The sequence below is a fragment of the Eptatretus burgeri genome, chromosome 4, assembly GCF_056783735.1.
Source record: "Eptatretus burgeri isolate ZD-2024b chromosome 4, Ebu_testis_v1, whole genome shotgun sequence".
NCBI classification, from domain to species: Eukaryota; Metazoa; Chordata; class Myxini; order Myxiniformes; family Myxinidae; genus Eptatretus; species Eptatretus burgeri.
Window position 1 is genome coordinate 41,306,192 of NC_140964.1, and position 16,586 is coordinate 41,322,777.

The window sequence follows — 16,586 nt, forward strand, 5'->3', positions numbered from 1 at the left end:
ATTACTATTCCTCGGGTGTTAAGGGTAATAAAGTTTTTGGTTCACAAAGGTCACTCCAAAGGCCATGTTAACTTGTTCCCATTTGTTACAAAGTAGACAGACTGCAGTATATAATTGCTAATTATTTAAGCCAAATGCAATATTTTATTTTAAATTTTGAGAGTATGATAGGATGGTTCTGCCTTTTTCATGGAATTTTAGTACCCACAACACATTGCCCTGGGGGCAGCTCGCACTACTCACAAGGCGTGGACAGGTGTGACACATCGATAAGATCATGCAGTACAGGCAGATCATGTCCTCTCTGAAAATCATTAATAAGCCAGCTGGGTTTTAAAAGCCGAAATTCTGATGATAACATGATAATTTTCCTGAGACCAGCTCAGTTTCTTGATGATTAGAATTTATATCCTTATAGTGGGGCGGCTTAGTTGATCAATTGTGCACTTTCCCTTAAAAGCATGAAACTTGGCACATGGTTAGAGTAATACAATACAAAGATTTTTAGTCCAGGAGCCACCGGAAATTGCACCCCGTATGGTGGCCATCTTGGATTTCAAAATGGCCACCAGTGTGGACCTGTTTTGTTAAATATCTCCTTAACTAGTACAGATAGAGACAGTTGAACCGCCTATACCTACATTTTACAGCTTAAGGAAGCCAATGGTGACATAAAATGTTTGAAAATTGTGGCTGCCATCTTGAAATCAAAGATGGCCACCATTGACAAACTATTTTGCTCAATATCTCTTTAAGTAGTAAAGATATCAATACAGTTTTAATGCCTATACCACATTTTAGGGGTCTAGGAATCCAATGGTGAGATTGAATATGTGGCAGCTATCTTATAATCCAAGATAGCCACCATCCAAAGGCTAACATAAACTGTCATCAGTTAGCACAATGTGTGAAGGAATGAACCATCAAGAAAACATCACAAGCAGTTGGCAAAAAACCACAGTTACCATCATTTGACTTTTCTAGTCTCTGTTGCATTCCCTATCACAAGAACAAAGTGACGTGCATGGAAGTGCAGACTTCTTACACCTGCAGCGATCAGTGCATCCTTTTGTGCATCCACACTCGATAAGTTCATTGCAGATCTTTGCGGCTTCCGGTAGTGTTGTCTAAATCGGTTTAAACTGACCGTCGGATGTTTTTTGTTTAACTCACTTGGAAAACCCCACTCACTTGGACATGGGAGCTCAGGCTGTGCATGTAATGCCTGGCCCCAGCATAATGCTCCTTGGTACACTGCACACCTAACATGCTGCACCAGAGCATGGTGTGTAGGCAGAATTGATTCCAGAGGTCTGCCTTTCTTTGCAAACAGTTTCTTTCGTGCTGTATTAATGTCACTACAGGTACTTGTGCGATCATACATCAAAATGACAAATCTTGCAATAATGCTCATACAGGACTCAGTTATATCTGTTTGTTCATGGTTGACTTCAGATAGTGCATCTGTGAGCTCTGGGAACGACTCCCATACAGCCCATGCAGTTCGCTTACCATGCCCAGCAAACGCTGACACGGTGCAACATCCTGTCAGTGCATGAAACATGGGGAAGGCCTTAGACTTCTCAGGGCCGAGAGCAGTGGCTATGTCATGTGCAGGGAGGAATCGCAAGCTCTTCCCTGTTCCAAAGGCTAACCATATCTTCACAGAAAGTCTCTGAGTTGCCATAACTGTAAGTACGCCAACATCTGTATCAACGGTTCGGATGAGGATGCTGTCATTCCCTCTCTGTGCCGCATCAGCTGCATGGAGGAACATGCGGCCATCTGCCTCTTCTTGGCTGCATGGAGCAAGTGATTCTAGATTCATGCGTGGTGGAGCAGTAAGAACCTCTGTTTCCAGTGTGACTACTAACTCTTTGCTCTGGTCTTCAACTGACTTGATTATTTCATTGGACAGGAAACTGAAAAGTTCTGTCTTGTTTTGGTCGACACGAAGAAAATTCTGCCATTGTCCAGGAACTGCAACTGAGATACCCACACGTCGACGAACTCCCCTGCCATGCTTTTCTCGGGTCATGCTCTTCAGACTTTCAGGCAGGTAACGGTCCCACACCAGGTCAAGTCGGGTTGCAGATTTGTACTGGGAGAGAACAAATGAGATGAATACCTCTTTGGCATATTCCCCAAAGGTCTTCGCTGTTCCAGGCTTTAGCATTTGAACAATCGCTGCCCCATCAAGTATTACACATGTAACCTCTGGAGCCTGTGTACTTGCTGGTGCAATTTCCTCAAAGCATTGCAAAAGATCACTCTTTGTTCCAGTTCGAAGCTTCCCTGCCTAGGACAGGGATGGAGGGAGAGGCTGATTTTCATGACGGAAAAAATCATCAAGGTTTCCCTCACATGTCTGACAAGCAATGTAAAGGCGGGAAAACAATTGCACATCGCTCTTTAATGAGGCTACCTTCTGTTTGTCTTTAGGCTGGGCTTTTCCTGATGAGCTGCCAAATAATGGAAACTTGTTGCGGGAGAGGACATCATTGAGAGGCGTTTTATGCTCAATGAGCCTTTCTTGCACAAATGATTCCAAAGCCTCCTTCCCCGCCTTCTGCACATTTTGCACACTGTGAATAACTGATGAGCTTGCGATGTCTTTTGTGTCGAAGACCACAATGTCAGTGGTTTCTTCAAGAAATGGATTACCAAGCTCCTCGATAACTGACACAAGTGATCTAACATCTTTGTCGAAGGACTTCTGTATGCTTTCAGTTTGGTCGTGATGCAACGTTTGAGCTTTGCCGCCATGGTGCTCCTGGGCCATCTCAAACTTACCAATCACTCTTGCAACCTCTGGGCCAGCAACCATCCATCTTTGCAGAGCATTGGGATTGTCCATCAGACCAACAGCTCCTCCATCTCCCTTGATGCATGCATTATTCTGCTCGTGTGCCTGGTCCGTGGCAATGGAGGAAAATATGCGCTTAGTCTTTTACACTGTGAACATGCCAGCTCGGAATTCTTCCAACACTTCATGGTGTGTCCTATGAAGGCCTAACATATCTCGCAAGTGGACTGGGATCCATCTTGCATAGTGTGTGTGGTCAAGAGCAACGAACCACGGAAGAAGCTCCCAGAGAGCATCTAAGTACATATCAAAGTCAGCTTCCCTCAACGAGCGCACAAAGGTCAGGATGCAAACATTTAATGCCAATGCAAGACTCCAGTAATGGGATTGTGGACATTCTTTGGTTCTTCTTTGACACCATTCCTTGAATGATAACTGTTGATCCTTGTCAGCTGCTCTTGCATAGTCATCGTATGCGTGATGCTGCAGTATGCTCAATGCTGCAGCTGTAACCTGATGTGTGTGACGTGTACGTGCAACATGCGCAGCTCGCAGGAAGGAATCTGCTGTTCCGGCTGAAGCAATGTCAGCTTGCACCAAGGTTTCTACCCAAACACTTCCTGCTAACCAGTCACCAGCTGTCTTCAGTGCAGCCAGTTCAATGTGCAACCCTCCAAACAGAATATCAAATTTATCCTTTCCATATTTCTCAGGCCATTTCCACTGAATTTCTTTTGCAATTGCGAATAATGGCTGATCAAAGGCGATGACAGGAGTTTGCCCAGGATTTATATGCTGCACAGCACTCAGAATGACATCCATTGAGTGTTTTATCATGGCCACAGTGTGAGCACTCTCGTGAAGTGGTGGTAGTAGAGCCGTTACGGACATTGGACGAGCTGATTGAGACAGGTTGTGAGCATGGTAAGCTGCCCAAGAAATGTTATCAGCACGAGAAGTTGTGGTCTTGTTTTCTATGTGCTCTCTTACATGCTCGAGCCATCTATCGTCACCGGACGTCTTCTCCCGGGCCAGAGACTTAAGGCATATTTCTGGAACTGCTGACCCCTTTACGCTTGCCTTAACAGGTCGTACATTGGTGGAGTAATTTGGCAAAGCATCGAGTTTCTTCGTGCCAGCTGCACCACCAAGAATAATTTGACCACGATCAGTGCCGTCATGTGGTTGTCTTGGGTGCTGGAATAATGAGATGCCGGTTCCATGGAAAGAGTCTTTAGCTGTTGTAGAACTCGGGTTAACATCCATATTGTCAACAGCGGATGTAGTAAACAAGTTCTGCTTCAGGTTTGGTGGACATACAACCTGTTCCAATCTGTAGAGTAGGCACACACTATTTCCCATATCAGCAGAAATCTGAATAACTCTATCATACGTGATGCTAATACCAAGCTGGGAGAGCTTCTCCACCAATTCTCTCTTCCTGGTTTCTGCATGTAGTTTCAACCCAATATAAATTGCCAGTGGGGTTTCCCATTCCAGACTGTGTCTCAAATTAGTGGGTTTTTCCTTTTGCTTTCGGGCATGCTTGACTGCATTGAACTTAAGAAGCTGTGCCAAGCTTAGTGCAGCTGGGTTAGAAGGTTGGTACGCCTGGTCCTTAATGCTAGGACCCTCCAGTATCATGTTGACTAATGATATAAGTGAACAAGGCACAGATTCCTCCTGACATGTTGCACTAAATGAACCATCAAATGGCTTGGATTTATCAAATAGATGTCCACGGACTATCTGAGCCCCACGTGCAAGGTGCACTGCATCACTGTTACTGTCCTGTTGACACACCTTTGCTAAGGCATGTCCAATGTCCTCATCAAACATTAGCAAAATGTCTCTGCCCTTTTTAGTTGCTCTCATGTCAGGAAAATGGGCAAGAATTTGCTGCTTCAGCCTTGTAGATTGTATGCAGCTTTCCTGCTTGGTTCCTAGTTGGTCCAGCCTGGAGGAATACAGGTTTGATAGATCAGCTAGCTTAAATACAGGAACAATGGTGGCATCCTCCAAACGGGTTTCCTCAATATATGTCACAAGTTCTGCAAATGCTATGCTACAGAGCATGTTATCGAGATTCTCGGTGCCTTCTTGTTCCGTTTGGACCATGGATGCATGATAAAAGAGAGAGGCTAAGCACTTTGCATGGTATTTTGCTTCAAGAGCAACCATATCTCCGCCACTGAGACGTCTCAGCAAGTCATCGTGTTCTAAAAGTGCAGCACACTCTCGAACACGTTTGTTTTGAAAGTAGAAACCTCATGAAGTTTCTCTTTTCCAGATGACCGCCCACAGAAAAAGCATATATCTTGAAAAATTGATGATGCAGAACTTGACCGAGTGCGCTTAGAAACACCAGATGTACCTTCACCTGCATCATCAGCCGGTATATCTTTAGAACGCTTCCTTGCACGTTCCAGTTTTGTATTGTTTACGTAAGCCTGCACGACCTATGCCAACGTGCATTATGAGCAATGAAAGCTGCCTCGACACCATGACCTTTGTCCAATGTGTCAATGTTTATCGTTCTAGGCAGCAGACCGAGGTTATTAAACTCGAGGAGATTATCAGCCAATGTTTTGTACCCTGCGAGTGTTGCTTCACCTTGTTCACCTTTTCGTTGACTGGGAAACTGAACCTTTTCAGTGGTGTTCTGTTGACAAAGAATGCAGAGTTCCCACTGAGTAACTCGACCCATTTCAGCATCTGGCTTAGATGGATCTACAAGTTTGATGCGCTTTGCCATCTCCAGTTGCAGATGAACGGGCCTATGTAGGGTTGATCACTTGTGCAGTCACCATAACAATGGATGATGTCCCTGAAATGAGTAGATGCATAACTACTACCAGTTTCATAGTTTGATCAATATTTTAAAGCATCAAAAATTTATTTGTCTCTGAAATGTGAGCATAGACCTTTAGAGCAAAATAGCTGTGGATGGTGGGATTTCAAGATGGCAGCCACAATTTTCAAACATTTTATGTCACCATTGGCTTCCTAGAGCCGAAAATGTAGGTATAGGCGGTTCAACTGTCTCGATATCGGTACTAGTTAAGGAGATATTTAACAAAACAGGTCCACAGTGGTGGCCATTTTGAAATCCAAGATGGCCGCCATACGGGGTGCAATTTCCGGTGGCCCCTGGACTAAAAATCATTGTATGGTGTTACTCTAACCATGTGCCAAGTTTCATGCTTTTAAGGGAAAGTACACAATCGACCTGTTTTTTTTCTAGCTAAGCCGCCCCACTATTAATGAGTGCCTTCGATCGGATTTCTACCCACAACCTCTCCTAATTTCATGCGACAGTACTGCATAGGCAATCCAATGACTTGGTTCATGCACTTCTGGTAATGGTGAGAAGTGTTCGCATTCGGACAAAAAATGACAAGGACATGATGACAAAATTGTGCCTCCATATAACTTATGAGCAGTTGCCATCGGGCTATTGAATTTCGATTTGGGAAGTTCTGTGCAGCAGGGATTTAATTCTGCACATTTATTGAATTGATTTGCAGCATCTGTAGCTGTTTATGACTATTACGATGATTATTAACCCATCTCCCATGCAGCAGGAGACTAAGTTTTGCAATCACTTTTGTGTGTTGGGTGGTCGCTAGACGACCGTTATTCTCAGGTTTTCCGTCTGTCTGTATGTATGTAATGGACAGCTCTGGAGGCCAGAGGAGTCAACCGATTTTGATGAAACTTGACTGGTAGGTTCATACCAGGATCTAGTCGTATGCTTTTGAGCACCGTTGCTATGGACACCACCATTGCCTAGCAACGGGACTTTGAAATTTTTGAAAAATCCGAAAAAAAATCAAAAATAAAAAAATCGGCTTCCGTGCTTTTATGCGCACTTTCATCAACCTCTTTGTCAAAAAATTTCAGCCCCATCCGTAAAAAACTGTAGGACTAGTATGCAATTATATAGCGACCACCCATGTCGCCTGTCGGCTTGTCTGTCTGTGTGTCTGTCCGGGCCATGTGTGTCTGTCTGTCCGTCTGTGTGTCTGTCCTGGCCTTAGCTTTTTTACCATTTGAGCTTTTGTCATCAAATTTTCAACAAAGCTTTATTATGAGAATGTTCATATTCAATAGCTCAGTTCATATTGGTGGTGTGTCTGGGTGCCCATGGTAGCATTTGAGACCGGTCGCTTTAGATTGTTGGCATTGACACATTGTTCCGGATGAGTAACACGAACAATTTGACATATTCATCGTTTCTATATTACCTCCATCAACAGATTAACAACATGGCAGGATAAAAGTCGTAAATGCCGAATTGAACAAACGTCCTGAACTCATGGACTTCGTTAAGTAAAGCACGTCGTCTGGGACCCGGCCGTCAGTTTGCCGCCGAATGCTGCTGATTGTGACGTTATCGATTCCCTCTTTCAAAATTCTATCGATATTCGATTTTTTGAATTCATTATCACCTGCGTAAATACATGAACACATTATGTGAAGATTTCGGAAGTATGAACAGAATATGTTCAGAGAAAAGTGTGTTCGAATTCTAGGCTTACGCCCATTTTATGATGATGATGATGATGATTATTATTGTTTTACACTTTTTTTGCTCTACTATTTTTTAAAACTTTTTTCTTTCTCAGCAACCACTTATTTTTGTATGCAATGTCAAGGCTCGTATGAGAGCTAACACACACAACGCACAACAAGGGGAGCAGCATATAAGAGGGGTGGGAGAGGGAAGGACAAAACAGTGGGGAACAGAGACATGAGGAGATCTGTGGAAGGGAGAGGGTTGGGGTGGGGTACACGGGGTAAACAAGATGGACACTACTGGGACTTTCAGGAAGGAAAGCAGGGAATCTGAAGGAGGTGGGTTTGGGGTGGATTCGCGGGGGTAGAAAAGATCATGGTTTTGGATGGGGGAAGATAAGAGATGTGGTGAACAGCTGTTTTGAAGACCTGGAGGGAAGATTGGGATTGAAGAGTGTATGTAATGGGAGTTCGTTCCAAAGGTGGGAAAAAAAGGGGAATCAAAAAGTGAAAGTGAGCAGTGATTCTAGATTTTGGTAGTTTTACCAGAAGGGGTTGCTGGCGGACCTTGAGCGCCCTGTGTAAATATGGGGGGACATATCGCAGAAAGAGCAAGGGGGTGGGGGCGAGGCCGGAGAGGAGATGTGGAAGACAGAAAGACCACCAACCTGCCTGCGGTGAGAGAGTGAGAGACCCAAATATTCAGCTTTGTCGTCGGAGATACCAATGATCCGAAATGCCTTGGCTTCCACAGTGTGAAGCCGAGAAAGGTGAGAGGCTGGAGCACCAGCCCAGAGGGGAGAGCAGTACTCCATCAGGATGCGGATAAAAGCTTTGTATGCCACCAGGAGCTCAGGTGGGCCGAGGAAGGACTTTGCATGATGGAGGATGCTCAGTCAGCAACTGGCTTTAGAGGACAGCTTGCAAATGTGGCTTCCTCAGGAAAGATCATGACAGATAGTGATTGGTGGGGGGGGGGTTCCAGATGGTCCTTTTGAAAGACATAGTGAGAGTGTGAGATTTGTCAGGATTGAAAGACAATTTCCAAGCTTTGGACCAGTTTGTGATTTTATCCAGATCAGCAGAGAGTGAAGAGGCTGCTGCTTGCCGTTCTGAGGGATGACAATTGGTACGGCAGAGTGTGGAGTCATCCGCAAAGAGGTAAAGAGGATTTCCCGGAGAGTTGGAGAGATCATTAATGAAAACCAGAAAAAGCACAGGGCCCAGAACACTGCCTTGGGGAACTCCAGCCTGGACAGGAAGAGGGGACGAGAGAATTCCATTAAGGGCCACACGTTGACTGTGACAGGAGGTCTGTAAGCCATGAGTGGAGATGTCCTTGGATACCAGAGGAGGATAGTTTGGTGAGCAGGGCAGGGTGCCAGACCATGTCAAAAGCACACGATATGTCTTGGGAGATGGCACAATATCTCTCGGGAGACAGCTCTGATCTCATGTCTGGCATTGAGGATCTCTATCCATTGAAGGGAAAGCAGGAGCAGCAAGTCCAGGGTAGAGTGACCTGGTCTGAATCCAAATTGATGATCAGAAATCAGGCCATTGGAGAAGAAGAAGGAGTTAAAGTTGGAAGTGATGATGGAGTCCATGACCTTGCTGATGATTGGGAGAAAGCTGTTTGGTCTGTTGTTGCAGGGATCTGTTTTTGCACGTTTTTTATGCAGAGTGGTGATGTTTCCTGTTTTTCAAGCAGATGGCAGATGACCTTGAGTAAATGAGAGGCTGAATAGAACAGAGAGAGGGTGAGCAAGAGCAGCAGAGCAGGTTTTTAGGACACGTGGGCTGGTGCCGTCTGAACCGGTTGCAGATTCAGAGTTGAGATTTGACAGCAAGCTCTCCACATGGTCAGGAGAAAAGGACACAGAGTCCAGAAACAGCTGGGTGTGACTGGGTATGGTGGGTACAGAAAGCGATAGGTTTGGGACACAATATTTAGAAGCAAACACAGAGTTTAGGCATTCAGCATTTTCACGTACAGTGTCAGCTGTGCAGCCATTTCAGATAAGGGAGGGGATTGAGTGGGAGCATATGCCATAAACAGACCTAACTAGACGCCACCAGGATTTGGAGGAGGGATCAGACTTGAGATTAGAAATATGTTGTTTCCTGGCTCTCCTGAGGGGAGGCACACACTTGTTCCCAGCTTTGTGGAAGGAACTGAGATTGCCTTCAGTTGGATTTGCCTTCCATGAGGTGAAGGCAAGTTGTTTTAGGACAACTGCCTCGTCACAAGCTTCAGTGTACCATGGACGGGAGGAAGGGTAGGACAACTAAAGACGAGATGTGATGAATCTGTGCATGAGAGAGAGCAAATTTCTTTGAAAGAGTTCCCTGGATGAGTTTATGTTGGAGAAAGTAGAGATGGGAGACCAGTCTAGATGTTTGATGGCGACTTGAAGTTCCTGCCAGTCAGCCTGAGTGAAATGCCAGACTCAACGGCACTGAGGTGGTTCTCTAATCACAGCCAGAGAGATGTCTAATTTGACAAGCATGTCATCGGATGAACCGATTGGAGCAAAGGAAGAACAGCAGATATTTTCAGGGAAATTTGTCAAAATCAGATCCAGAAGAGATGGAGTACCATTGGTTTTGATCCGAGTCAGGAAGTTGACAGATTGTGTCAGTCCCAATGAGTCGCAGAAAGCTTTTGCTGTCGTGCCATGGCAGGTGAGGGAGGTACCCACACCAGTCAACTGGCATGATGACAGTTGAAGTCACCATATATATGAGGAAGAGAGAGTTGGGATAAGAGGATAGAAGTTTGTCCATGTTTTTGGTGAGCGAGGTGTAAATGGAGTCGTCACTGTTTGGTGGATGGTACAACACACACATATAAACATGAGGTGGGAGTGGATGGGAATTCGTAGCCAGAGGTATTCCTGGGGGTGTGGGGGAGTGATGGCAGTGCATGGAGAGTGAGGAATTGAGTTTTTGATGAATAGAGTAACTCTGCGGCCAGGATGAGGCTCAGGTCTGTCATACTGGAGGAGGGAGTAATCAGGTAGAAATACCAGGGAGTCAGAAACATATTGAAGGAGGAAAGTTTCTGATCAGCAGATTATGTCTGGTTTGTCAGTGGCAACCTGCATGGAAAGATGTCATGTTTGAGCGAAAGCCCTGGATATTTGAGGTCTACATTGTTAAGGAAGAGGGAGGGGAGGAGGCTTTGGTTGTCGGGGAGGGGAGGACGAGGGACGGGGCGGGGGGGTAGGGAGAGTTGTTGACAGAGTGTGGGGGATTGCAGAAGAGCTTGGGGATAGGGCCGGAGGAAAATGAGAAAAGGCTCGGTGGTGATGGGAAGAGGCACAGTGGGGAGTAATAAAAGGGGGCAGAGCGAAGTTGAAGATTGGAGGAGGTGGAGGGATGATGTGGAAGAGAAAGAGTGTGCGAAGGAGGTACCTTTGCGGATGTGGGGGGTGGGGGAGAAACTTTGAGAAGCGGGAGTGAGGTCAGAGATTGGAGGTAGAAGGGTGAGAGAGTATAATTAAAGGAGAAGGATGAGCAGGGAGTTTTTGAGAAAGGTGAGAGGGAAGAGTGTGAAAGTTGCTTTGAGAGGGAGGGGAGACAATGACAGCAGGCACAGCCAAGGGGCAGGGGTGTGATGGGAGAGTGGGGGTGGGGAGTGGGAATGAGACTTGGTGGTGTTGTGGTGAAGAAGGGAGTGGGAAGGGGGAGGTACAATATTTGAGGGGTTGGGAAGAGTGGGAGGTGTGATGAGAGGAAAGAAAGAGCATGTTTGAGATGTTGACGAGTGTACTGACTGAGAGAGTGAAATATCTGTGAGGTTAGAATGGAGCCCGATGTAAGAACATCACACAGTTTGGGACACTGGAGGAGGAACTCATACTAAAGCAGAAAACAGTGAAGAGGTGCTAAGAGTGGAGGCAGGATGAGGGGCAAGATGGGAGGGGTAAGCGAGGGTATAACAGGTGAGGAGTTAGGAGGAGGTAGATGTTAGAAGGTGGGGTAAATTGGCACTAACGTTAGAAAAAAAGGACGATTGATGCAACACGAACATGCATTGTAACTGGGAATTAAAATTTTTTTTTAATTCAGAGAGATAGATGGAGAAAGGAAACGTTGTAACAGTGGGACTTTTTAGACACGGGATGAAGGAAAGATCGAATTAAAAACAGGCTGTTGAAGAAGAAGAGGAAGAAGAAGACGAGACAAAGAAGAGGAAGAAGCATTGAGGAAGAAGAAGAAGAGTGAATTATGATACAACACAGAGAACCACACCTGTGAAAGAGGAAGTTGAAACATTTTAAGAGACCGTTTTTTTGTTGTTGTTGATAAAGATTAGGCAACATTAGGTGAAGGAAAGGTTGAAGAAAAATAATGAAAGTATATGGTGAATATGGGTTGGCAAAAGTGGAAGGAAGATGGTAGATTGGAAAAAGAGTAAAGAGGAAGAAGAGTCAGTGCAGGGAGTCATGTGGTTATGTGGGGTACAAGGTGAGAAGGGAAAAGGTTTTTTGTTGTTGTATTTTTTACATTTAAGACATGAAACAGAGGGTATAGTTGGGAGGGATAGAAGGAGGGTGGATGGAAAAGTGGAGAAAATAAGAACTGATGGTAATAAGGAGAAAATACAAATAAACACAATCGTGCACAGAGAAGAAGACGGGTAGGCCTCAGGGAAACCTAAGATGACAAGACCGACGAGAACTCACCAAATAGCACTAATTTTGAAACAAAACTGAACTAGGAACACACAGTAAACATGGAGGCACCAAAATATAGTCAAAACATAACAAACAACCACCGGATACTGATCTTTGAGAAAGTCGGCAGAGAGCCCTGGAGAGAACCAACCGTCACTCAAAAACCGGAACTGGAAGTCCAAGACTTGTCTGATTGACACAACATTTCCAAGGTAGGAGCGAATCCTCCATGGAGAATATCTTATTTTTAATTGTGACATCATAGCTCATGTGTTATGGCAGCCATCTTGCATTCAACACAAAAAATTAAAGCATTATATCTCTGAAAAAGCTGATCAGAAACATTTGAAACTTAGCACATCTAATTCTTCTCCCAATGGGGAATAAGAGATTGTAAGGATGATGTCATCGGTGAAGTGGTCGACCAGCCATAAATGTTTTAATCACAATCCTTGTTTATCGTTGAGATTTAGTGTGTATGTCCAGGTCGTAACATTTTTACCAATTCAGCTTTTGTCATCAAATCTTCTACAACCCTTTATTATGAGATTGTGAAGAACACAGATTAATAAAATGTACAATTATTTTTAACTGTCGTTTTCGTCAGGTTTAGTTTGAGTACAAAGTGGACGTGCATAGGCTTTGCATTATCACATGCTTTCTAGTTATTATTATTACTAGCCGAAACCCCGTCACAGACGGATTCCGTTCCATGAGCCCAATATGACAACCAGTGGCGGCTCTTGTAAGAGCTGGATCCCAGTCGATGTACTCCATGGCCTTACCTAATGAGGGCTACAAAACGTCCTTGTACACAACATTTTTGGTGTACACTACTCCTTTTTACAGCGCGCGCGCTGTATACAATTGCACAGAGTTTGAAATGTCCCCAGTGTCTACCACGTCTCCCCGGTGTCCCGATGTCCCCCCCCCCCATGTGCCTGTGACAGCCAATGACGGCCGTCCGGTGGATGCAATGCATAACCTAGACCGAAGACAATTCACGGAAATACCCGAGTATTTCAGTGGAAATTTGTGAAACTAACGTGTTATATATGTGAAAACCATTGAATTTATTGCTTGACGGAAAAAAAGCAAGAAACACGCCCCTCTCACGTACGAACGAGCGAAAGACGTCATTTCCGCCCACCATCGCATTTCGTGCCGAAAGACGTCATTTCCGCCCACCATCGCATTTCGTGCCGAAAGACGTCATTTCCGCCCACCATCGCATTTCGTGCCGAAAGACGTCATTTCCGCCCACCATCGCATTTCGCGCCGAAAGACCTCATTTCCGCCCACCATCGCATTTCGTGCCGAAAGACGTCATTTCTGTCCACCATCACATTTCGCGCTGAAAGACGTCATTTCCGCCCACCATCGCATTTCGCGCCAAAAGAGGTCATTTCCGCCCACCATCGCATTTCGTGCCGAAAGACGTCATTTCCGCCCACCATCGCATTTCGCGCCGAAAGACCTCATTTCCGCCCACAATCGCATTTCGCGCCGAAAGACGTAATTTCCGCCAACCATCGCATTTCGCGGCGAAAGACGTCATTTCCGCCCACCATCGCATTTCGCGCCGAAAGACGTCATTTCCGCCCACCATCGCATTTCGCGCCGAAAGACGTCATTTCCGCCTACCATCGCATTTCGCGCCGAAAGACGTCATTTCCGCCCACCATCGCATTTCGTGCCGAAAGACGTCATTTCCGCCCACCATCGCATTTCGTGCCGAAAGACGTCATTTCCGTCCACCATCACATTTCGCGCTGAAAGACGTCATTTCCGCCCACCATCGCATTTCGCGCCAAAAGAGGTCATTTCCGCCCACCATCACATTTCGTGCCGAAATACGTCATTTCCGCCCACCATCGCATTTCGCGCCGATCGCCGAACGCTGAAAGCTAAGTTCTTCTTATGCCATCATTCTTTTGTGGCCCCCTGCCACGCTGTATCGAATGATTTCATTCCTTCTGTTATATATAAAGGTGCTTATCACAATAATAACAAGATTTTTACATTTCAAATATTAAGTACGCTTTTTAATTAATTTTTGGTTTTCACTGTCGGTCGCACAAATTATGACCACACAAATATGACACTGAATTTTTTTGGACTCAAAATAGTTACATAGGACATAGGTCATAGGACATAGGACACATAGATAGGTACCAAATATGAAGTGTATGAAGTCTCTAACGTGAGACCTTAATGCGGGTTGAAGTAGAAGTCTCTAACGTGAGACCTTAACCCGGGTAGGGACTTCGATGACAGGGCTGTGACGTTTCATCATGGAGTAAAGTATTCATCTGCTAAGGATTTTTTGGATGAAAAGTGTTTATTCTGCTTCAGAGTTGAAGGTTGACTATTGCCGCTATGTGCGATGCACTCTTACAGGTATGAAGTTTCTTTCATTCCAGGTCACAGTACCGAGAAAAACGTGACGCGACCGCTAGGAGGAGCACAAAATTGGTCCTTCAGTATTTTTTTAGATTATTATTATTATTATTATTAGTATTATTATTATTGTTGCTGTAATTGCCATTGTCAAAGTCATGAGTTGTTTCCTCCCAAGCATGTATGATACAAGTGGAGACATAAATTAAAAACGCACCACCAAGCATGTCTCACTGGCCAATCCTAAGTCATGGACACCATTCTATTGGGTATGTTAGCCCTTTCACTTCTATGCAGTCACATAGAGATGTGATTGTTCACCAAATCCAGCCAGTGAAAAAAAATCACCAGTCAGACCACCCAACCAGTCGCACACCCACACGAACACGAAACGATCATACATACATCAGGGAACATTAACATCACCTCTTCCTGCCACATCACCACACAAACTCTTCATCAAACAAACATCCTTTCTGACATGATGAATAAACAGACCTCTCAAACTTTAGAATTCATGCCTACACCAACAACTAACCAGACATCCACGAACACCACTGCTCATAGTCGTTTCCTGTTACTTTTATATTTATTTAGTTATTTATTAGCAGACAAATTCTAGACTTATGGAAAAGCGAGGTGACGGAGGGTAAAAAGACATTCTGACAGTGGGGTAATAGGCAGATTTAATAAGGAAGGAAATGGATGAAGAAGAAAAAAGCAGAGGAAAAAAGGTGAGAGGGAACACTTAGCTTGGACAAAAGAGGTTTGGGTTAGGGAGAGTTTATGGCAGGAGAAAGGATCACAGGTAGCGATGGGGAATGATTTGATATTGGGGTGTACCACAAAGTTGAAGTCCTGAAGGGAAGAGTGGGATTGAAAGAGGCCTCAAGAAAGTGATTCCACAAATGGGACAAAAAAGTGAAGGTGGGAATTAAGCTTGGATTTTGGGAATTCAACCAGGACATGGTTACTGGAATAACATGCATCTTGAATAACAGGTGAGGAGTGCCAGATGGCTGAGACCAGAGGGATCAAGATCGCGGAGCAGAGGTGCTAAAATATAGACCACAAACCTCTATCGGATGAGAGAGCAACAGGTTTTGTATTTCTGCCTCACCGAGGGAGATGCCAATGATGTTGAGAGCTTTAGATTCCATAAAAAATTTCAGGAGAGGCAGATGTTATATGGTGGGGTCAACCTATATGTCAGAGCATTACTCCATTGAGCTATAGACAAAGAATGTTAATAGTTTTCATTTCTTAAGCAATATCTTGGAACTATGGACGATTCCTTGTCTGCAGCTGACTTTGAATGCTGGTTTTCAGATATTGTTAGCCAAGGTGAGGCCGTGACTGATGGTCAGGCTGAGAAGTTAAAGAGACCTCTCCCCAGTGACTGATCTTGGTATACATAGTTGGTTCCTTTGATGAATCTGGAGTGGCAGGGTGGGTTTGCTCGAAATTGTTATGATTGAAAAGCATGTTCCATTTGTCAGTGAGCATGCAGTCATTTTCCAGATAAGCAGACGTTGATGCAGTTGCTGCTGCCTGCATGTCATAGTTTGGGGTGTATTGTGGATGTGGAACAAAACATGGAGTCATTTACTAAAAGGAAGAGAGGATTTCCAGAACATCAGAGAGGTCGCATATGAATAAGGAACAATTTTGGATCCAATATTCTCCCTTGAAGCACTCTCGTCATCCCTGGGAGAGGAGAGGAAAGGATTCTATTGATGGCAACGTGCTGAGCACGTGAGTGAAGGAGGCCTTGTATAGTGCAGGCAACGAGCTTGTTCAGCAGAGGAGGATGTCGGACTGTGTCGAAAGTCTTTGATATCTCCATGGATATGGTCCTGACCACTTGTTTGATACTTAGTGTCTCCACAACCATTGTTGAGAGGAGAGAGGAACAGCAGCATCTCCTTTTTGGTCTTTCCTTGCAAGTAGTCCAATTGGGTCACATCTTCCACAGTTCCTCCCACAAAGCGAACGGGGTATTCTCTCCTTCTTCTTCTCCCTCTTCCTCTTCTTTTTACTGTATTCATGGATGCCAGCTTTTCCTAGCTCGCTGTACATGTACTAATAACAGCCTGTGTATTATTTCAACAAATGCTAAAACAAATTAACATTTTATTTATCACTCTATTGTTATTATATTCTACACTGAATTTAACGCA

General features: G+C 44.7%; 2 protein-coding genes across 4 annotated transcripts in view; one reads left to right on the top strand and one right to left on the bottom strand.

The window, feature by feature from the left end:
* Positions 1 to 16,586, top strand: part of LOC147027871 (semaphorin-6A-like) — a 200,432-nt gene that overhangs the window by 126,134 nt on the left and 57,712 nt on the right. The gene's annotated exons all lie outside the window — the stretch shown is intronic.
* Positions 968 to 5,012, bottom strand: LOC147027873 (uncharacterized). The gene is given in 2 exon segments (XM_085880240.1): positions 968 to 1,660; positions 1,850 to 5,012. Coding segments are annotated over 2 exon segments (3,831 nt in total). The 5' UTR covers positions 4,988 to 5,012.